This window comes from Rhodnius prolixus, unplaced genomic scaffold, assembly GCF_049639745.1.
Source record: "Rhodnius prolixus isolate KJV_2025 unplaced genomic scaffold, Rpr scaffold_6, whole genome shotgun sequence".
Classification (NCBI taxonomy): domain Eukaryota; kingdom Metazoa; phylum Arthropoda; class Insecta; order Hemiptera; family Reduviidae; genus Rhodnius; species Rhodnius prolixus.
This window is the reverse complement of record NW_027411634.1, coordinates 35,519,389-35,544,147: the sequence shown is the minus strand read 5'-3', so window position 1 is coordinate 35,544,147 and position 24,759 is coordinate 35,519,389. Positions and strand designations below refer to the sequence as shown.

The window sequence follows — 24,759 nt, the reverse complement described above, 5'->3', positions numbered from 1 at the left end:
TCCAGAAAGTAATTATCCCTAACTCTTGACTTTTCCTACACTTCCTAACTCCCGCCCAAGAGACCTGGATGAGTTATTTAATCACCAGAAGTGCTGCAGGGCCCCATCTCGCACAAATTGGGAGGCTAGATAGATATTTTAAAAGTTGCAGTCAGAATAACATAAATAAAAATCGCAGAAATGTGAGAGAAGAGCCCAGAAAAAGTCATTTCTGGAGGAAGAGGCAGAAAACCTTCAGAAGATAAAAACGAATAGAGTTATAGTATAATTGAGAGTTAAGACGTATTGCGCTCCAGATTTCATAACATAATTTTATTTAAATATAATTCTGTTTAAAAAAAAGATGAAAATATTAAAGAAAACTGTACATGAATATTAAACGTGGGTTAGGTAATATATCTGCCACGGCCTGTTTGATGAAATATGTGAGATTTGTCTTTTAAAAGTAAACAACAAATTAACAACAAACAGTGAAAGTCAACTACAGTCACTTTTTTGTTTGTTTATCTCATTTTGGAAGAAGAGAGCCATTTCTGGTATCCAGCGCACGGAAAAGGTGGAAGATTTGTAATCCAGATTACGTACAACTACAACTATTGGGAAACGATATGTTAATCTTCTCTGGCAATATATTGAATTTAATTATAGCCTACAGGAAGGGGGAAAAAAGAAGTATTTTAATTAAAGGAAATGAAGAAAAGGAAATGGACGATCCGACGATATCTTTTATTATTATTACCAATTTCCCGAACGTTTCAAATAACCTTCAAGACTGAGAAGATAAACCCCAAAATACTATAGGATATTTTTAAAAGCTAATCATCTGATCGGTATAAAAGAAAAAATTAGAAAGCAAGATATTAATATTTAGAAAATCATCAATCAAAGAAACTTTGACAATCCATCAGGATCATTATTATTCAATACTGTACAACTGTAATGTATTTGGCCTGCATGTACAAAGGTTACAGACTAATCAGTTTATTTAGATATTATGTTGCATATTTAACTAATAATTTATTAGAAAATTTTTTATGTCAGATATTTATTTAAAAAAAAAAAAAGGTTTGCACACCTAGAGAACAGACAGACTGACAGATATATTGCTAATATTGACAATATTTAGTGTACGTAATAATATATTGGGAATAACAATAGGAGAAAGTGAAGTATGTACGATTGTATTGTAGTATGACAATGTGTGCATTATGTGAAAGAGAGAGGGGATGACTGCGGAAGAGGGAGAGAGAGAGAGAGACAGAGAACAATTAATTAAAGTTCCGCGATTTCCGCAATTCTTTTTAGAAGCTGCACTTTTCCGGTACAAAATTTTGAAAAAAAAAAAAAAAAAACAGGCGCAAAAATTTCTAAAACCAAAGTTTCAATCGTCAGAACTGTCGCAGCTAATGTGGCCTCTCCCTAATAGGTTTTTCCGAGGACAGGACGGAAAAAGGTGATGATTGTGTTTTTGAAACAAAATCACGAAAAACTGAATTTGAAAAAAAAAAGGAAATAATTTATTGATCTTCCTTTATTGATGAATAAATCAATCACGAAAATAGATGAACTCTACAATAGTCATTGGTAATGTTGCACTTCCGTTGGGCGATTTAAAATTAAAAAATAAATAATAAAATAATAAAAACCTGGATTTTATTTATCGCCATAAAAATGAAGTCTTAAAATTACATCAATTTAAATAAGATAAATTTGAACTTAAATTACCGTTCATAAACATTATTGGCTTTCAGTAATTAATCATTTACGTCAATAACTGAAAATGAACTTATCTAAAGAATTTTCCGGGAAGTTAAAAAAAAAAAAGTGTTCTACCTACGACTTTTTAAAATTTTAGTTTGGTTTGTAAATAGAGATTTTGTAATTTTTAGGAGCACTATTTTTATCTTTGGTCAAGTTGGCAGACCGAGCAGTACTATAAATGAGTAAAATAAAACTAATTATTTTACATATTTAAATTCATGAAACTTAGTAGTTTATAATATTCTGACTGAATGAGAATCGTGGGCACAGTTTGCTGATAAATTATTAGGGAATAAAACCTAAAGCATTTTCCGATACAAAACTGTCAAAATTTTTCCACTTACTGAAAGACAGTGGGTTAAGCTTTCTGATATTCTGCGTAAAGAAAAAAAAAAAAAAATCCGCTATCGCCAGGTCTTCCAAAAGGGAAGAGGAAAAAAAGAAACGGAAATTCCCTTGAGGAGTAGCATTAAGTTTACAATCAAGGTGAAAACCTCCCGCAAAAATGGTGGAAAACTGGAGGCGAACTAATAGGAAATTCATTTTGGCCCAGTTTTGGATTTTTAGGGAATTTCAGCGGGATACAATGAGAAGAAAGTGATTTTGAAATGACGTTTCTAACTAAGCGTCTTAAATTAGAAATATAAGCCAAGTTAGCTAACAATAAGTCTAAATTTTAAAACAGTAAGATCTCTGTTTACGCGACATTAATTTACCTTTCTTTAGATTTTTTTGCTCTTACTTCAGCTCTCACAGTTTCCTTTTAACTGCGCAATTTTCTTACACGAATTTCTCTTTAAGAAATTTACTCAATTAAAATTAAATTCATTAGACAATAAGAATTTGATAATTCCCTTCAAAATGTTTACTTTAACCATGTTTAAATAATGTATGCGTTAAAAATTACTTTTCGAACAAGCTTTTCCCATCTTATGATGCTGTGATTTTGATTAGAATTCGGTAAAGATTACTATTTCCACCCCAATCATCTATCCTTGCTATTACGCCTTGTCTATATTTCTAAACCTCCTAATTTATAAGAGGTTTTTCCCAAAAATTTTTATACAATAGAAGAAAATTTTGTATTATTTTGCGGAAATGACTCAAATATGAAATTGTTATCATAAATTCGTAACAATATAAGTAGTAACTGGGGCACTGAGAATCTTCCGGCAAGTAGACCCTGGTTTTTAGCATTTTTTCTAAAATAAACTAATTTTAATATGAAAATTACTTGAAATTTTACCTTGAAAAGGATTTTTCCTATCAATTTAAATTTATTTTCTTAAAAAATAATCCAATTAAAGTGTTCAAGTTTAAGAATAATTATAAGGGTTGAAAAATTTTTGTGTGCGCACATTTACCTGAAATTTGTGCAAATATCTGACGAGATAGTAGCGCTTCATGTGGTGAGGGTACGTAAATCGCTGAATTACCACCCGGGGAATGTCTTAGAGAGAAGGTTGTAGTTTGGTGGGAGTGAATATCAGTAGGGCACAATCCGTCGTCTAGTAAATTACGAGGATTGATTCTCAAGAAACCATTCATTTGGAAAAGGAAAGAAACTGATTTGAAACTCTCAATTGTGGTAATTTATTTTTAAATAACTAGGTGTGTGCAGAGTGGCGGTGGGTAGGAACGAAGAGCTCGGTGTAGTATAGTGAGAGATATTCCCAGTGACCCAGTGGGCTACTACACACACTAGTGACTCCCTTTCTACGGGCCCTGCAAAGGGTTCAATCAATACCTTAGCATTCACTGTTAAACTTATGCTAAAGAAATCTTTTTTCAATAAAGGTAAAATTATAATCTCCATTTTATGTAAATTTCTAATTTATTTAGATTTTTTAATTTAAATTTTTCTATTTCAAAGTTTTAGACTAATTCTCGTAAAGAAGAATTGAGAAAATGAGATATTGTTGAATTTTATTAGAAGAGAAAACTATGACGAAACAAAAATATATTTAAAAAATTGGAGAAAAATCAAACGATAAAGAATTTATGTGGGTGGAGAAGGTCCCAGCAATTTCCAGCGATATAAATTGAAAATCAGGTATCATTCAATCTCAGGTAAATCATTGTTTTACATTTAGTCATTTTTTATTCTCAATCTTAATGGCAGTGGACTATAGTTGGAAAAATCAAAAGCGAAATACTCTGAAAGCTTCCTTTAATAAATTTTATTTAAACATGGAATGTTTACTAAATGTTTGGTTCATTTCTAATATTATATAGTAACGCTAAAATAAAATTTATCTTTTTAAGAAACCCTAATCTGCTGGCAGGCAGACTACTTCAAGACTTACCTCTTAATACCATCTTAAAAGTTCTAACTCAATAATTTTCTCCCAACTCAAAACGTTTCGAGCCCATTCTGAATTACTTATCACTTCAGATGGAATCTAATCACTCCCTAATCTCAGAGATCAAATTTTTGGGGAAAAATTGGCCCAGTAAAAGTTTTAAATTTATGTATTTTGAAATTACGATACCAATTTTAAATAATATCGTAGGAGCCGTTTGCGAGAAAATCTTAACTTTTGAAAAAAAAAAATGATTCAATAAAATGATCCTTCCGGAAGACTGATTTAAAGTGAACCATTTTTTTGTGTGGCATCCTTACATTTTGTTGGCACCTAACATCAAAATTGAATGTTTCCCCTTTTTTTTAATTTACGTTAATTACACAAACATTTAGAGATCTCTAAAGGGTTCATCCGGGTGAAAAATAAACTTTAAATATTTGATCAAAAAAAAGTTTCACGCGGTCTCAAGTACATAGACAGACATATATTTCGCAGATACCAACCCAGGGTCATATAATCGATAAAAAGTACATACATATCAATCAGGCTCACTGATGTTTCATAAAAAAACTTACGTGAAACAAAAGAAAACATAATTAGCTAATTTATATTTTAGAAATCGGAAACAATCCTCCAATAGGAAGTTAATAATACATATGTCCAACTCATTGCTCAAAAAAAGTCATTTGAAAATAAAAACTTTAGATCTTCATGTATTTATATTTAATTAGCCAACCAAGTTTTTAAAAAAAAAAAAACAATCAAACTCACAAAACCGAAAAATCGATTTGGGAAAATGGCATTTTCGGTTTTTCTAATTGAGTTTTTGCTAAGTTAAAGTACCCGAACATACAGCCCTACCAATACGTATATTAAAACACACAGACAAATACCCATCCATACTTTTCCAGACTCTGAACGGATATTTTAGGTTAAAGCAAAAAATACGAATATTTGAACAATATCTTCTCTCAATAACAGCGTAAAGAGTGTCTAGACTTAAAATAAGAATTTTAAAATCACTAATAAAGTATTACAAGATTTGCTTAGATTCTCAGTAAATTATCATTTGCTGATTAGAATTATTGCAGAAGTAATTCAGTCAAGTTGAACGCACCTATTGTATTCCTTGTATTATTATTATTATTTAAATCGATTGGTATTGATTGGACAAACTTCGACTATTACTGCCTTCAAATGAATTATTTGCGTATATAAAAATAACAGCTGTTAAATGTGAGCAATAAAAAATTATTCTGCTTGGTCTTTATAACAGATGCTTTAGAGATTAATTGCTTATGTTAATTTAACTATTATTTGACGTCAATTATTTAACAAAAAAATAATCAATTATGTAGAGTATTGTTCAAAGATTTTGGTGTCTAATCCAAAAAAAAAGTAAAAAGAAAGAACATTGCCCATTTCAGTCATTATTTTTTTTATTATTAGTCCCAGTACCTAAACAGTCAGGACAGAAGACACACCAGGCTTAGACGCAAAAATGTAAAAATATTATAAATTGTTAATAGCATAAGCTCTGAAGGTGATCTAGTCTCTAGGCGTAAGCATTTAGAGTGAATTTAAATACCAAGATGGCGCAAGTGGCCCTAGTAGTCGATGCGCAAGAAAAATAGCCGAAACATTTCGTAGGCGCTAAGAAAAACCTAAAATCTCATATGCCGGTTCTGCGTTGATTGATCAGTCGATTAAGGCGCGCCTCTCTCTACATTATCAGTTAAACCCAAATAAAATGGACCAACAAAGAGGACCTACACAGACTTCGTAACAATCTTCCATGTACCAAAGAACAGTCTTTTCAATTAATCAGGAAATTAATAATAATAAAGGAAGCAAAAAAGTAATAAAATTATTCAATAGTTAAGTTAAGATTGCCACTTGATACAAAAATTAAAAATTTATTCAATTTAAACAGTTATGATGTCATTATTTCAGAATTACTAGAAATATTTTTGAGGAAAAGTTTTGTCAATGAATTTTGTTTTAATTAAAATATAAAAAATAATTTTGCTTGAATGCTCCATACTATATGTTTGGTCACATTTATTTTTATACACACCAAGTTTATTTATAAAAACATTAAAAACAGGTGTTTAGCACACGTCTTTCTTATAACATATAGACGTTCATAAATAAATATCTTGCTGAATGAAGAGAACTGTATCTATTCCATTCTAAAGATTCATTGACGCTAAAACAAATCGTCGTTCAAGAGATGTTCATTTCCGATCAAAGGATGTTCTACGAAGTCGAATTTGAACATATTTAATTCTTGCAAATTATGATAAATGTAGATTTCATTTCTGTGTGGTTATAGAAAAAGAAGGTTTTGAAAGAAATTGTAAATAATTGGCTAACAAGCTTAGAATTTAGTAAATAAATTTAAAATTTTAAATAAATAAATTATTATTAATAAAACTGTGAATTTTGTCAATCCACTGTTTTCAAATAGTTTCTTTGCTAGAACTATTAAAAATCATTTATTTTATATTAGCATTTCTTCTTAATGTTCTAATTTGAATTAATACTTGAAAGAACTAGAAAGATTTTTAAAGAGAAGCTGCTAACAATAATTTCCGTTCTATAATGGACAATTTACGACTAGCAGACAAAAAACAAGCTTTTGCACTATTTGAGAATCTCGGCTGTTTTATTCTCAGGAGGTAAAAAAAACAGAGATGCAATACATATTAGTGTGCTTAAAGTTTATCTGTTTACCGTTTATGTAACAAAAAATCTTTCACTTTTGCTAATCGATTAAACTACTATGCCAAATTCATACAACCTCAAGATTTGCCAATGGGCACTACCAGTGGGTGGTATTTATTGGTTAAAGATCAAGCCAACGGGTATAAGTTATAAAAACTTACTCTATTACTCGCAAAAGGAGAAACGCCATTAACTTCTACCGAGTTGGGATTTAAAAAAAAATAGCTAAACTTAAGGAGCAGCACCACCAACAAAGATGGGCTGTGACACATGCAGATCATTTGGGAAGTGTAAATCTGTTTTCTGAGGGTCATTGTTGAAGTTTGTAACGGTATTTAGGGTACATACGCATGGACACCAAGTTTCTAAAGAAATAACGATCAATTTCCTCCAAAGACTTGAGAAACGATTCATTTAGTAACTTAACAAAAAAAAAAAAAAAAAAATCGCTAGTATTATTGTCCATTTTAGATTAAACGTAAATAGATCTTAGCGCATCGGTTCCCTTCATAAACTGCAGCGCAGTAAAGGTTTTTTTTTGTTGCTAAATGAATTGAAGTTGCAGATGAATAGTTTTACATAGAAATTCAGAATATAATATTTTCTATCTATAGTGTGCTTAAAGTTTATCTGTTTACCGTTTATAAAGCCTGGAATAAAAGTAGAACACAAGTTCTACCTCGAGACATCTTCTTCTTTAACAGTTTAATAGGTAATCCTCAAAGGCTACAGACAATTTACGGTGTAGAAAAGATTGCTCAAGCGGAAGCTAACGTCATGACCAAGATACTACTATATTCTTAGAAGATGATAAAGTGAGTCTGGTGCGACATAAAAGACATTATTTCTAAGGAAATGCTGCAGTGGAATCAAATCATTAAAGCTGCATTGTATTGTCAGGTGGTTTGACGAAGAACAAATGTTTCAAACGAACCTCATCAATTTTCCATGTCCAATCATTGACGTCAAACTGTCCCTTCAGAACTAGTCAAACTACGTTCGGGCTCTTCGTCCTCACCTTAGCAATTTTTCTATGGGATTCCCCGTTAAATTCAAAAGTAACGTCTACCTAACTTTCCTTTCTTCAGGGCTACATGTTCACAAAAATGTAGCAACACAACTTAATGCACAGAAAATAGTTCTAGCTACATTTATCTATACAACTGTTCATTCGCGTAGTCAATATAAGCTTGCAACTTAAATAAGACCACTAATTTATGACATCAACCTAATAATTGCAATCAAGTTTACATTAAAGAAATAAAACCGCAGTGAACGCAAAATTATTTCGGCACTCTTTTTTCAACAAATCTAACATACAGAAATCTACCAGCAAAATATTCAACTTGCTTTATTGTCTGATAGACGTAAATAATACTTCATAACCTCGTGAATAATAAGATCACTGAAAGACAATAAAACCGATTGGTAACCAAAACGTATTAGGTATATGGCTTTTATACAGCTAATACTACGATGCAACTGAAACCATACATCATGCAACAATAAAAAGCACTTACTTAAACGAAATGCTGAAATATCATTGATAGACTTCTTAGCTATCATTATTAAATAAAATCAATTCACTATGGACACTAATGAAACAGCAAACAGCCAACATGTTAGTTAAATCATAAATAAAAAAGACAGTAATATATTGGTGAACATAAAAATTATAGACACATAGAAATATCTCAATTGAAGCTACTTACTTAATGATGTTTTCATTAAATTAGAAATAAAAAAATACTAAAGACAATTTATGATTTTAAACTGTTATCTCTTAGATCTTGTTTACACTACTAATACTAAAACCATCCACAAGCGCAGGTGGCAGCACCTACCAACAACTTTAACCATTAGATGCTTATTCTATCCAATTGCAAAACGATAGTTAAGTTGATTAGATTGTATCAATAGTAATGAAGAATTAAATCGTCCTTTACTTCAAAAAGATTAATGGTGATCTTGAAACATAAGGATCCCTCTAACAACTGTCTTGATTCTTGGTTCTCTTCATTGCAATAGTAGAAGAAAGTATTAAAATGAAATGCAAAAATAAGTTTTAAATTAAAAACAATTCTCTAAAATACTTATATTCCTTGGTTTAGAGTCACCATATGACGACAAGACTTAAAAGTCAGAAAACTTTTAGTCATACGATCATACATAGTCCATCACATAAGCGAGTTCTTTTATAGTAATTAAATATAATGTAGGTTCTTGAAATTAGGAGGACATTACGAGAAAATTGTATCTATACTTGAATACTAAGAAACCGATGAATTGTCTTATAGTTGGACAGTTGCACCAACTTTAAATTAGAGCCAAAAAGTATACATTAATTGCATTAAAGCTTAAATCTCAATAAATTTAGACAAGCATTATTACCTTATAGAGACTTTTGTAGATTTAAAATGAAGCTTTCAGCACGAAGCACCTGGCACCAAATCATTGGATACACCTGCACCTGCAAATAGAAAGTATTTTCATTCTTTATAATAAAACTTTTTGCAAACTTTTTCTTCTTCTTTTTTTACGCAAGCACACAGTTGAATTTCGAACTGAAAATTATGATACTATATATTTGAGGCAAGGCTTTTCTTGAACATCCACTACAATGTAATCCGAATCCAACATTTACTTGGAAAAGTTATTTAAACAAAAATTACACATCACTCTGATTGACAGAATAAAAGGATTAGGTCATTAGATAATTAATTGAGAACATATGCTGTAATCCACTATTCATGAATTCAATTTGCAGATAGGACCAATTTGTCAATATTAGGTTAAAACTTCGTAAATTTATATAAATGTTTGTTTTTTTTGTAAGAAAGGTTTAACTAATGACCTTAAAGTTTATGTTAATGACTCTCAGCGTTTAATCTGACTTTAACTTAAGACTACTTATCAACGTTTCATTCGTCTACCATTTAATAACAATTAAATGATTTCATGCATTAGATTTTATTCATTATTTTTATTCTCTATAATAAAAATAATAATTTAAAGTTAATATTAAACCAAATAATTACCTGATTGTCTACTATTAAATCAAAATAAATGAACAAGATTTCTATTAGGCATCCATTTCCAATGCCACAATAATGCTGTATGTTTAAACACTCAATTTAACAAATAATTTTATTATTAAATTGTTAAACACAACATTTTTAGCGGCAATAAATTATAGAATACGTTACTTAATATTTTTTGTAAGCAAAAATACTTGAAAAAGGGATTAGCAAAATGTATTTAAATCTCTTATCTGATTTTGAATTATCATATTCATAGAAGGCACAACTGTACTAACGTACTTACCGTTTGGGCTGTGTTTACGAAAATGGTCACTAGACGCCAGCACTTACAAAGAATAAATTTTTAAAATGGCAGCATAAAAAAATATTTTTGTTTACTTCATTCAAAAATATTACATTTACTTGGTTTCTCAGCACTTTGTTGAGTAGAAGATAATACTTAACTCTATACAATAACGCAATAGATTAAATAAAAGTTTCTAAGAAATTTAAAATATTAGATAAGAAAACTGTCATACCATTCTCATAGCTCTAAATCTTTGTCTTCAAATTTGGAATTTCAAGACATATTTAACCGCCACGAAAAGTTCTCAGAACAATTTTAAAAACCGTAAAATACATCTTTACTGGCTTAGTGTATTTACGAAGTTCTGTAAAACTCTGGGAGACTTCGATAAAATCTCAATTGGGTGAAAAATCAATTCAGTAAATTTGTTTTCCAAGTGACTAAAAAAGGGCTTTGATCGCAAAATTATTATCGGCTAGACCAAATCGAAATGTCAAATTTCAACTTTTCAAGACATTTTGACCATATAGCTCACGTACACCACTAATGCCATTTTTGCCGAAATAATACTTTTGCGGACTCATGGGCCTCAAAAAGGATGTTTCCCATAGAAATTAAATATTGAAAATTTGGCATGAAAGCAATGCTTTCGTTACCTTGTAGTAAGAGCAAGTAAGTGAATTCTTTAAAATTGGTTCTTTTTATCCAATAGTAAGAGAAGATGGTGAGTCAAATGATTTAAGTCATAAAAAAAGGAGTAAAAGAAAAAACAAATGAACAGTTACTATATGGAAAATTCTTAAGATAGGAATCCATAATCAGAGAACTTTGAAAAATAATTAAGATAATTTATTAAAAAATATTTTTATTTTTTTTTTACCTATTCAAATACATTTGAATCATTTTACATACTTAAATTATCACAGAAGGAAAAATTATCCTTTCAGAACAAACATAAAATAATAATTGTTAAATGAAAAAGGTATTAAAATAGTTGAATGAAAAAAGAAAAATAAAATAAATAAGAGCAACTTATTTTGAAGGCATTTTGTGTAGAAGAAAAATAAGTATCATGGTCTAAATTACATAAATCATCTCTTAAAAGATTTAATTACACAAAGTGCCTTCCTCCTCATAAATTCGATATTTTCATATATTAAGGGGAGAGAATCTTTCTATCATCGAAAAGTTAAAAATTAGAAAGCAGTCTCTCCTTCTTTTAAAATAAAAACTACTGAAATTTGAACTTACTCCAAATAATTTGCAAAATACTGTTCGGACTGTAATGTCAATAAATAAAGACCACCCAAAAGTTACCATTACAGTAAAGTTACATACTAAAAATTATATTTATACTTAGAAAAGAAAGAAATGAAAAATTCACTTAAGACTTTATTTCTGAAATATACTAATGAAAAAACCATGTGGAAGGTAACTTTTCTTCATAAAAAACAAATCCTATATGATCCTGATTAATTACTTTTTATAAGTACTGCAATAATTATTTATTATAATTTACCAATAATAAACATTTTTAAGCTTATAACTATGGCGAAAAAGAAGTCGTTTATTAATGTTTTTTATTTTTATTTTTTGTTGTATTAATTCCTTTCCTTTAATTATTCATAGCATAATGTGGGTAAACATAACTATAAAATCAAGACAAGGGACGCAATCGAATGGAGACAAAACAGTACAGTAAGACTATATATAAGTGGAGATACATAGGACAAATTAAATTAAATGAAAAACGTAATAACTTAGAACATTATGGATGAACACTGTGGATAAAACTTGTGTTTGTTTAGGCAGGCCAGCAATATTACATTTTTACAGCAAATGGAAACTCCCAGACATACTGTTATTATTAGAAAGAGAAAACAAAAACAAAAAATAATATTTCATAAATTAATTAGCCACAACTTCGTGTAAATTAATCGTTGTAGCATTATTTTGTAATGGTGGTGCTGAAGATGACAGTGCATCTACACCTGCATTTGCATTGTTGGTATTATTTGTTGTACTATTATCAACGCATTTCCATAGGCCATAAGTTTTACCAATTGTTGTCTGCCATAATCTTAATGTACCATCTTCTGAACCTGATGCATACAATTCTCCATCAGGTGAAAAACGAACACAATGTACTGGTCCAAAATGGCCCTTGAAAGATTCTGTAAACAAATTAAAATCAAATGTAGAAACTAACGACAGGAACTCAAGAAATCGAGTTTATTTGATCCTATTAATTAATGAACCTAATTGCAACAAATTATCATCATTCTAGCAAGATTACATATTGTTTTATAAACTTAATTGCGTACTACGGATTTATTTATTTCCAAAAGATTTTATAGTGAAAAATCCAACATGTCTTACAGCTCTTTATGAGGATTTCTTATACCTTTAGGAGGAAGACAATTAACAGCAAACCTGTATTTTAAAAAAATAAATTTTCAATGATTTCTTATTTACACTTATTTTTACTCCGTATTTAAATCAAAATGATTTGAGTAAATATTAACTGTTTCGAAAAACTGTCGTAATCAATGCACATAATGCAATAAAATACTAATGAAGCGAACTAATAACCAAATAATTTTAAAATTTTCAAAAACTTTAGTAAATAATAATTTCTTGGATAAAAAAAATAGTAAAAAATTTTTGAAAGTTGAATTAAATGTTTTACCAAGTTCAGCTCCTGTATTATAGTCAAACTTGTACATTCTGAGATCATCTCCGCCGCACACAAAGACTTCCTTATCCGGATGTAAAGAAGCAGAATAAACAACAGTTGGCACTTTCCATTCTTTTATTTTAGTCAATCTGAAAGCAATAAAACATATTAAGTCATTCATAATTACTAATACTTTATTCAGTCATTTATTATTGACCATCTGATCTAGTTGCTAAAGAAAATGATAGTTGCAAGAAAAAGAAAGACTGGAAATAGAACAAAGCAGGCCGTAAGATTTACGAAAATATCAGAGATGATATCAATCATAGTTACTGAAATGTTTTCTTCATCGAGACCATTTTTGAAGACCATGTTTTAAAATTACGGTCTTGATGCATTGCAGGAAAGGTAATAGCATCTAAAAGGAGAAGTAAGAGAACTATGCTTTTGGTTTACAACATCCTCTGTCCAAGTTTCCCTTCGATGAATTCTTACTTTTTTTTTTTTTTGTCCAAATATTACGGCCGAAACAAATAGCCGCTTAGATCTAAATCTCGATTCAAACACGGACTCTAAAAGAAATTAAAATGTATCAGGTTCATTTTAAAATTTTGTTTGTTTGACTGAGCGTTGGGCAAGATTGCTAGAACAATAAACGTTAGTCATTTATTAAACGGATAACTCTAAGCCATTTTATGTGTATTCAGTGTAATTGTTAGAAGCAGGAGTTGGAATTTTTAAAGTACAATTCGTGGTAAATTATTCCTTCATTGTTTCAGAAACCGCACAGAATTTAATTTTTTCCAAATTGCTTTTTGAAAACATCAGGAAAAGCAGTCTATAGCGATCTAACTAGTGATTTCCTAACAGGGAATTTCGCCTGTGAAACAATTCTCATCACATGCCCGTGACACATCTTCAAATAGACTCTACACTCTATTATTTATATGATCTGTCAATTAAGTAAAATTAAACAAAACTACTAACGTTTCTGCTTGCCAGAAGCTAACTGTTGTGCCAGAGGTTACAGTGAGAATCTGGCCATCTTGAGACACCTCTACACTATTAGGTACCACAGTAAATTCCAATTTATCAATTTCCTGCGGTAAAGAAATAAAAGAATTTAAAAAAAATTATCAATATTTTATGCTTTTACCGTAGTATTTAGAAATAGAAAGTGTAATCAATCTTATAAATAACTACAGGTCGTGGTGGATCAACGATTAATTAGAACTTTAGTCAGTTTGGCTCAAAAAAGCAAGCATTTAAGAACAAAAGTAAATTTTGGTAGCCATCCAGCGATGTCCATTTGAATTTCATAAGTGACAACACTAGTTCTTTCTATGCGCTGTACCTAAACTGTAATTAAGACTTTTTTCCTTTCCACGTAGCCACACATAAATACAATAAAAATAACATATAAAATTCAATTTACTTGTCCTGACTTTACGTCCCACAATCTTAATGTTTTATCATCAGAACAGGATACAACACGAGAATCGTCTCTCAAATAGTATGCTTGTTTTATACAACCAGAATGCCCAGAAAATTCCAGTACAGCTATAAATACATTACAAAATACATTATAAAAACAATAAATCATAATTACATCTATGAATATTAGTGTAATTATATTTTTATCTCAAATAATAGGTATTAATGATTAAAATGACAATTTTATTGATATTGATACAATGTTAATGGTTCTAGTCTTTTAGTTCAGAAAAATAAAATGTTAATAAGGTATCAATATAAAGAATGAGATAGTATAAAATCAATTACTAACGAGTCTCAGGTTTATTAAGATCCCATATCCTAATCAGTTTTTCATTACTACCAGTAGCAAGATGTGAACTATCATTTGAAAAATGAACACTTTTTACAATATGTTTGTGAGGTATAGATTGTAATTCACCACCAGAAACTGCATCCCAAATCTACAAATAAACAAACAAAAAATAATAAATTCAGTAAACAACAAAGTAAATAACAGTTACATGCACATAAACAACAAGTATTTACACAATATAGTAAACAAGTCAACAATAAAAGCAAAAAACAAAATAAAACGTTTGAATGTACAGGCTGCGATAATTGACAATGAACGTCAAATATTAATTCGGCGATCTCACCAACTAATGTATTCTCGCTCTTATGAAAATACAATAAATGCAAGATATAATCAACTCCAGATTGGGTGCCTTTTTTTGACAGATGGGTCAGCCAGAGATTTATTTAAATGGAAATAGGGTACACAGCTATTACAGCTCTAAAAAAGAGTAACTTCGACGGGAAATAGCGTCATAAATTTGGCACTTGATAAATTGGCTCAAAATGACAAGTGACTTTTTAAAAATCAAATCACAGCTGTGATCTTAGCATTAGATAGGACTTGAAAACAAGTTTTCTCTTCTTGCCTCAAATTTCAGCATTAATTTGTGCACTGATCAGTTGCTCTGATATGATACGAAGATCTGTCACTTGTGAGGGCTATGATTGTATGGAAATTATATTTCGTTGTAACTAATAAGGGAACCTTTTACCGCACACTCTTCTGACTACTTATTTGACTTATGTTGTGTTTCTGTCTTTAGTTAATGGTGGTAGGATCTTTGCCAATGTGCATAATGTCTATAATAGGCGGGAAACGAAAGGAAATTACAGTACTTTCACCCGACCTTCTATAAAGACAATTTTGCGTTCAGATTAGGAATCAAGGACCAACCTTGGACTGGACCCCTCTAAGTCTGATAGTAATAATCAGTTGCGAGACTTTTTAAAACATTTTAAAGTGAATCTGCATAGATTTATAATTCAAACAATTGAATTGAATTAAATCAATGAAACGGAATTAATAGCTGACTATTTTTATAGACTGTAATATCAGTTAGAAGCCAATTAATAATAGAAGAGCAGAAAGTTCATGAGAACTCTCATCTACGCACAATGGCACACCGAACTTTATTTTTGTGTTTGCAAAATGAGATACTGCAAGCAAGTGCATTATTATATTTTTGAGCACTCTCAGAGCGCTGAACATCCAAGTAGTAAAAAAAATTTGAAGAAGGTCAGTCATAGCAAGGTTTAGTTACATATGTCAGGGACTTATTTGGTTCACTAATAATTATATTGACATCAAAGAAAGCTACTTATGGGTAAATCTTTAAATTCACTTTATCAAAAATATTTTTAATTAAAAAATAATAATTTTTGAAAAGTAGCGTAAAATTTAAACAAGCAAAAAAGAGTATAGTTGAAGTTATCTTTTTTCGATAAATTTTATTAATCACTCACTAATGATTTTCTTCATTTATTGCATAACTGATTCAAAAAATGATTGGTAATAACAAAAACATACTAATTTTAAATAAATATAATTTTAATAAAAAAAAAAGTAACAATTCCTAATTCTCAAAATAGTTGAATTTTTATGTTATCGCAATGGGATCTAATAATTCTTAGAAAAAGATACAGGTTAAAAAAAAGAAACACTGGTTACATCTCAGCGAACTTATTTGGGATGGATAGATATGGCAGAAGTAAAATGAAGGTTTGTGGCCTAAAAATTTCAAGCTGACATTGATTCCTGGGCCAAGACATATGTAAATTCTGGCAAGTAGAAGATAAAGTTCGCAACCAATGAACATATTTTCTATTGACACCATTTACGAAAGATGGTGGCTCAAAAGGTGTGACCTTGCTTGGAAAACAGTTAAGTGCGTAAGGTACTTTTGAAACTTATTACTCCAAGAGGTTAAAGTCAAGTCTACCAATATTTTCAATACTGGTGTTGATTACTGGGCGTAATCCTGCTTGGTTCTGATAGTACCCAAAGAGGAAGCAAATGTGTGAAGGCTAGCTTAATAATTTTCCTCTGCATGGCTTCCAAGGTCATATGGAACTAGGAGATTAGTAAGACGAATTTTCTTTTTGGAGCCTTGAATTTGTTTTTTTTTTTTTTTTTTTTGAGAGACATTTCAGAAAATCTATTTACTAAAAAAGTAAAGAATTTTGTCACTGGCAAAGTTTTTTTCATAAGAAATTTCGAAATGATTAAAACTCAAAAACTGCAAATTATTTTGGAACAAAATGTCCCTTAGTAATAAGTGAGCATGTGACATCAGTGACATATATTAATTAACATTATAATTATATTGTGACAAATGGCATGAATACATTCTGAAGTTGAGGCATGTTATCAACGAGTTAAGTGTTTAGATTTAAGATTTTCAAGGTAGTATGCTTCTTGTTTACTGATATTAAAGAGTAAGAATGTGAAATCAGATCAGGCACGGATGAGCCGTCTTTTTAGAGAACATTGTGCGATGAGACATCAAGGACATCCATTCATGCGCATTTTTTTTTCATTTTCATCGAAAATATAGTCGTCTATGTCAAAAATGTTTAATCCATTAGAAACGCTAGCGCCTGCAACCATCATAACTCAAGACGGAGAGCCTTAGAAAGTGCATTTCAGATGCTGCACGCCATTCACTAATAATGTTTTGTTTGTTTTTTGCAATTTTTTCTACTAAATTGCATACAAGTTAATTTATTTTTCTAAAAAAATTCTATTAAGGATACTTTTAGAAGAAAGAAGTTGGTTACCCTAAATTAGTTTCTTATTAGTAAAACATACTGTCCTATCACTAATTAATATTAATATGGATAAATTACGTTGCTAAAAATACAAAGTTCTATACCTCCTTCGAAAATCTTCTATACAATGAAGTTAAAAAAAAAATACATTTAAAAAATACGTACATGTAGATAGAGTTAAGGTGAAGGTCTTGTGTAATGAGTGGAAAACACAATGACCTTTCGGTTTTTATCAGAAAGCGGAATTTCCTGAGTATGTACTGTTATGTTGTTTTTCAAGGATTAAGAGATTGGGGAAATATAGTTATTATACAAAAAAAAAAAGTATTTCAAGCAATTCAATCTACAATAACTAAAGCAGATTAGTCGGGCCTCTTAACGCTTTGCCATCTATCCCGTTTTGTATTAAATAAAAGAAGTTAATAGGACAACTTTTCTTGCCCAGCAGAATAGCTCAAAGGGTTGTAAAAGGCAAAGGTATCTACCGGAATAGTCGCACGGTCTACGCAATGTGCCTTTCACAAGGGATCGCCCAAATCGTGACCTAATATCTCGCAAGGTTATTCCAATCTGCCAGCTCCATGACTTCTGGTAGTTCCATAGAAAATCTAGAAGGGCGTATCCTTTCTTAGAGCACTCATTTTCTTTGATGAAAATTTAGGATATCTGAGGAGGACTTTGCATGGAAGGGCATGAGTCACCAGGGATATTATATCTCGGTACCGGCTCTCCTTCCTTTCTAGAACTTTCCTGGTGAGCGTTTGTTCCTTTTAATCCCAGCGAGCCATCCTTAGAACATCTGGCGAGTGTTGGGAATGTGGTGCGGGTGACGATCCGTATTACTTCCTGAAGAGGCTAGATAGCTGATGGGTATTCTCACAAGGCATTTTCGACTTAGTTGCTCACGAAGAAATTGGGTCTGGAACAGGAAGACACTTGCAGATTCTGAGGTTACATAAATACACCTCCTAATTGGCTGTGTTATCCATGGCGAAGATTTAGACACGTAGGAAGTTACCAGGTGCTGCAGAAGATTATACCCGCCCTAGAACCTTCTCAAATTCTAAGAATTCTTACGACATTTACTAGAGAGGATGTTATAAGGTTTCACCTAACATTAGGAGGGAGCAAAAATAAATCTTGAAGGTTGCACTGCATTAAAATAATTACAATAATAGTACACACTTAACACAAAAACGTTATCTGTTACCGAACAGAAATACTTTACAAATTCGGTATGTTCCAACTCTAGGAATCAAACACTGATTCCATAAAACTAATTTTGCTGATAAAAAAAAATTATAATACAATTGCTGAAATACTGGGTAAAAAATTGCAAAATGCAAGAATTCTTAGGAGCAATAAATTGCTATTCTGAGGTACACATATTACTTGAAAACAAGCAGATAAATTAACTTTCGCAGCACCAAAATAATCCAATTACAAAATTAGTAATAAAAAAAATTAACAACAATCATTATTACTTTATAATAGTTTCTGACTCAAGGAGTTCATAGTCAAGGAGAACAACACAAAATGAACGTACATATAAATATATATAATGTCATGAGTGAGTGAGAGAGAAAGAGTAAAATAAGGACGACAACTTCAACAAGGAAAGGAAGAAAGGAAGGAAATAAAAGTGTGGAAAGATTAAAAGGGCAAATAGACAGGAAAATATTTGATGAAACACGGAGACAGCACGTTAAGTGTAGATAGATAAAAAACACATACATGTCATATACAAAGAGTAGAGGATGACATTGATGTGTTCAGGAAGTATACAGCAAAACACACACACACACACATACACGTGCATACAAATAGAAAATTTCCAAGGCCATACAAAACCAGTTAATATTACTACTCTCTTAAATGGAATCAGAAACTCTTGGAGGTTATTCAGGCGTGACCTACTTTCAAAATGAAAAATTAAAAAATAAATGAATTGGTCAACAGAACAATTACTCCCTATACCTAACCGTAAGAGTTGACATGTCCATATTAGACAGATATGGATCCAATCTTCTCTATAAGAATAGTTACGACAGAAATCCTGAAAATACCTAGATAAAACCTCTTAGTAAAAACCTTAGGTATCATTCCGAAATATTCTCTAACAAGTTTAAAATCCATTTAGTAAAGGGGAATTTCAAAGAAATTCGGAATAGCAGCAATACTCTTTAATAAAGTAAATGTCACAGGACCGTACATTACACTGGAATGGGATTCTAAGATAGCTCTTACGAAACCCATCAAACAGGAATCTCCTTAATCGAATGTTTAAGGAAATTCCGAGCTTATTATATTTCAAATAATAGCGGAACATCAATATGAGAACAATGTGTATACCAAGTTTTGAAATAAATCGATTTTAGAGAAAATTTAAAAAAATCAAAATTCAAGATAAAAAGTGTCCTATGTTTCGGACTCGGGCTACTTCAAAACAAATATTTTTGGTGAGAACTCAAAATCGAAAATCTGTCTATTACCGTAAAAGATTTCTCATGTCATAATTTAGTTGCCCGCAGAAGTTTACGTGCAGCATTATAAACACTGCTGTGGAGGGAAGAAGTGATTTTGAATCGAATCGCTTGGAAAGACAGCCCAATGGTAGCGACGTTTTGCCCCTCCCACCAGATACCTCAAGGAAGTTCCCTTTAAATAAATTACTCTAATCATTTATTTAAATCAAGATTGCAGAGTGCATAACGAAGATATTATCGGTCCATTATTCACTTTGATTTCGATTGTACTTTGATTGTACATATTCAATTACATAAAAATGTAAAAGAAAGCTTTACGTTAGTCACATAACCAATATTCCAATTGAAAAAGACTCAATGCAAAGTTTGAGGAAAATCATAGAATATTCTTTTTAAAAAAAACAAAAACTTTGTGGTAAGTGGCACTTCCGGAAAGTAATTTTTTCCAAAATCTTATTGCCGAATTCTATTAATGTCAAAATCAATTATCAAATTTGAACTTTCTGGGATTTACCTATTTGAAAGATACTAATCACATATATTACTTTACAAATCACCTTGTACACTTAGTTGTATAACTGATCAGAAACTTGTATTCTTTACAATGATTTTTCTACTTAGAAAGCCTAGCATAGTCTAAACTAGCCAAGTAAAGCATTAATTTTAGTGGGGCTGTGATATCACGCTTCGTTCAACAGCATCATTTATTGTGGTAAACATGGTATATAAAAGCCAACCAGCTTTTTAGTAAAATTGCCAAGTTTCAACAAAATAGAATTACTAAATTGCAGTTAGAGAATGTAATGTGAATGTTCATACCAGATTTGGCAACACATTTAAATGGTAAATAATGCTAAAAGGTTGGAAGAATACTGAGTCAAAAGTTTTGTTGCTTAGATTGTTGCCTAGAATTTGATTTTGTGGGAGGGTGCGATCTAAAAGAACATTTCTTATTTCTAGTAGATTCGGAAGGAGCAGTATCATACGTTTATAAGTTCATTTGTAATGTCCTTATATGTCCATTTTTGGATTTGCTTTATTGTTAAAACACGTCATATTTCCCAGGGTAACCACTGGATATTCTGTTCTATACAACTTTATTTAGTTGTAGAGCTATTATTTCAAAGATTTATGAGCCATATTGTCTTGTAATTGCCTTATTTTATTGTCGTTCCTTATATTAATTGGTAGAACTTATGATTCCATCACTAGTAGCCTGAAAAAATTCTTGTTTTACTTAAAAATTTTAGTATTATACACAAGAGAGTACAAACAAGTTTAAATAATAAATAATTAGAGCCGTTTTTGAGTGAAAAACTGCAAGATCGATTTGGAAAAGGGCCACTTCCAGTTGAATACTTTTAGCCAAAAGTTTATTTACTGTCTGGATCACTTATTGCCTTTAAACAAACTATCAAATGAGAACTTTCTAAAATTTTCTGTTTTAGAATTAAGCTAATGGTTAAAGTACATGTACAAACTTTATTAAGAATCCAATTTTTAAAAATCCCTTTGTCGAACTCAGGGAATATCTAAAACATGTTCCTTTGGAAAGTCGAAGTAGTAAATAGGCATGATTAAAGAAATTTCTCAGAAGATAGTAGGATAAAATAAAAATGATAGCGATTGTAATTTAAGATTTGAGTAAGATCCTGAAGTAAAAATAATGCCTCCACCAAAATTAGCAGTAGCAAAAATTCTACAACAATATCCCTTTTCAATAGTAAGATTTATCTTATGCCTGAAAAACATACAAATCTTAAATATTGAAATGTATAAATTGTATAAAAAAAATTTATAATTTTTCAAAATAAGTACTACAGCACAGAAGGTCAATATGACACGTTAGTAATAATACACTGATAGCAGGCAAAGCGACCGCAATGATTACGTGAACAAATTGTGTAATGTTTGAGGAAATTTCAAACATTTTCTGTAAAACACTGTCACCAATATTGTTAAATAAATTATATCAGAATTTTCTCCAAGAAATAAATTCTCTATCTTTTTAAATAATCATACAAATTTCAATACTCTTTCAATTTCAATACCAATGAAATCTAAGTGATTAACCGGAGAAGCCTTCCGGATATCGAGAAGGTAACATAATTTTAAATTAAAAACTTGAAATATTTTTTAGACTATAATAAAGACTACTAATCTGCCTTATATACTGTATACGTGTTCACCAATAATTTATACAATAAAACAGCTGAGAAGTTAGAATAAAAACAAAACGTAATCCTTTTTAAAAATATTTCAACTTATCATCAAGAAAACCTAAAAAGCAAAACAATGCTATTTCAAATGTTTTTAAAAAAAGGTTTGCCTAACGAAGACCGAACAAAAAAAAGTAATGCCATGAATGGCAAACTAAGCTTACTGGTTAAGCAAGATGATTTAACATATCTTAGGTTGAAAACAAAGATCTGGATATACTGAAAGTACAAACTAATGTGTCTAAATAATTTGTGCCGATTTTGTTTAGGCCGCTGTATCAATAACTTTCAGTCAAATTACGAAATGTGCACCGTGACACTAAAAAATAATAACTTCCCCAAATGTCCTAACCAAAAATATTTGTTAAAATAATAAGGTGAAATAATAAAACATGTCGGCTTATTTTATAACTTTAGACAACCACGAATCATACCTTGGCGAAGTTTTAATATAAACACCATAATGGTGATTACCTTAGCATTAAAGTCTGCCGCCCCAGATGCAGCTCTTGTTGCTTCCTTATTTATTGCTACTCCCCATACTGCCCCTTTGTGTCCTTCGAAAGTACCAATCCAATCGCCAGTATCGCCCTGTCGCAACATGGGTTTTCCATCTGAAAGATTTCCACAATTATATTTACTGTTTAAAATCTTAAACGAATCACAGAAAAGGGCCTTTGAATAATAATTAAACTCAACACAATTACTTTAAAAAACTTTAAAAAATGAATTACCTTTGCTCGCCGAAATCAAAAAATATGAGCTCTCTGTAATATCACTAAACGCCAGATGTACTACAGGTCGGGTGTGTCCACTACAAGTTAAAGGAGTCTGCCTTAAATTTGCCATTTGTTTAATTATTTTGAAATGAGAGCTGTGAACAATTTGTTAAGTATGTGTATTATAATGAACATCCACCCGACAAGACTCCTAGCACTGCTACAGATCCTAACCACTTACAGTTGCACACAGCCAACTGAATTAACAAGAGAAGGTTGGACAAACCAGGAAGGTAATTTATTTCAAGGTTATCCTGTTTTCGATGTAAGCATTTGCTTTAATATCGATTCTGCACACACATTAACATTACTTCTATTACATGTTAAATTTTTATATCCGGAAGTAAAAAGCAGTTTATCTAGACCTTGTTGCGTTTTTTTTCTGCTTGAATTAACAATTATGCTACTAATAATTTAGTGTAAGATTTAGTTTTTAATCATGCTTAAATAAGTCATTCACTTCTGTCAATTGAAAGTTAGAAATACCTCTTATACCTTACAATCCTCTGTACATTTTATTTAAACAAATGAAAATAATAATGATGAATTTAGTACTCACACTCTTTCTAATAAAAGTTCTTTTTTTCGACGCAGTATGCTTACTTACTTTAATTTATGGTTTCAATTTGCATTTTTAAAAGAATAGTTCATCAGGTTCATATTGAAAATAAGTTGTGTAAGCAGAAATAAAATAATTTATTAATGGGTTAGTATCCTCTTGTTCAACACTAAAAATTGGGAGGTATATCTAATTTGATTTCTATATTTGATAAATTATTCGTGAGGTTTCACAAGTGCATATTTTTCCAAAAGCTGCAAAAAACGATATAATAAACTGCATAATTTCTGAGGACAATGTGACGTCAAATAATATCCTCTCGGACAGATTAATGAAAAACTTTAAAAATTAGTATCAAATACCTAGTGAATTCAGTTAGTATATCTGTGAGGGAAAAAATAATCATACAATCAGTGGTATATTCATTATTTGCTATAAACGTTTATGATTTAAAGCATAATGCATAACAAAAAAAAGTTGGTGAAGTAATTTTTAAGTCAAGGATTTAAATAGCATCTTTAATAATAATTTAATAAGAATTTCTTTAGATGTTAATTTTTTAAGAATTAAATACTCTATCTCTAATGTAATAATTGCGATGATTGAAGAGAAGTAAAAAATTATTATTGATGAATCCTGCTTCATCTAAATGCAAAAAATATCATTGACGAATGGATCTTGTAATGCAACAACATCATGGAAATATTTTAAGGTTGTAAACACAATTACTGAAAACAAAAACAAAAAAGCCACTACTCACCTCATAGCGATAAAACAGAACACTACTTTTAACTAAATCAGACGGGGGAACCAAGTGTACTAATGCCAGAAATGTTAAGACAGCAATGTAAGCTAGTCTTTAGAATCACTTATCATTAAATCAGGGACGTACTATAATAAAAAAAAAAAACACAAACACTGTTATACTTTTTTTTAATACATTGTATAGTAATTCGAATATACATATATTTATAACTTTACACGGTGTGTATTTATATATAATTTTTTTTGTAATTTATAAATAATTTAAGTAATTTTTGTAATTTATGATTTTTTGAAACAAAATCTATTTTCAAACTTTAACGAAATATTTTGCGTCAAAAGAAAATGTAATAAAAAACAAATTTATGACAAAACAAATTATCCAACTTCTTAATGACCATCTTCTTTAATTAAAAAAGAAATTATTTTGTGTGATTTAAGTTTATAATTCAATCATAATAAACCTTGAGATAAAGGAACTTTTTATTATTATTCATTGTAACATCCCAATCAATAAAAAAAATTTACTGATGATGATATACTTAACAAAAATTATA

General features: G+C 30.3%; 2 protein-coding genes and 1 long non-coding RNA gene across 4 annotated transcripts in view; 1 reads left to right on the top strand and 2 right to left on the bottom strand.

Moving 5' to 3' along the window:
- LOC141461232 (uncharacterized) overlaps positions 1–9,264 on the bottom strand; it is a 97,075-nt gene extending 87,811 nt beyond the window's left edge. The window contains exon 1 of one of the 2 annotated variants that reach the window (XM_074142043.1): positions 9,186–9,264. The gene's annotated coding sequence lies outside the window, so the exon portion shown is untranslated. Of the gene's footprint in view, positions 1–8,506; positions 8,525–9,185 lie in introns of those variants that run through there. The other variant, XM_074142045.1, reaches the window with a different exon arrangement.
- LOC141461250 (uncharacterized) lies at positions 3,082–4,620 on the top strand. Its single transcript, XR_012462696.1, has 2 exons — positions 3,082–3,558; positions 3,635–4,620. It is a non-coding gene; the product is annotated as an uncharacterized lncRNA (long non-coding RNA).
- A 2,080-nt stretch (positions 9,265–11,344) lies between the features above and the next one.
- On the bottom strand, positions 11,345–24,350 carry wmd (serine-threonine kinase receptor-associated protein wmd). The gene is made up of 8 exons (XM_074142096.1): positions 24,201–24,350; positions 22,837–22,976; positions 22,577–22,716; positions 14,585–14,735; positions 14,234–14,358; positions 13,786–13,898; positions 12,811–12,947; positions 11,345–12,295 (listed from the first exon to the last, which is right to left on the bottom strand). The coding sequence occupies exons 1-8, from the start codon at positions 24,203–24,205 to the stop codon at positions 12,030–12,032; spliced, it is 1,077 nt and encodes a 358-aa protein (XP_073998197.1). The 5' UTR covers positions 24,206–24,350; the 3' UTR covers positions 11,345–12,029.
- Positions 24,351–24,759: the final 409 nt, after the last annotated feature.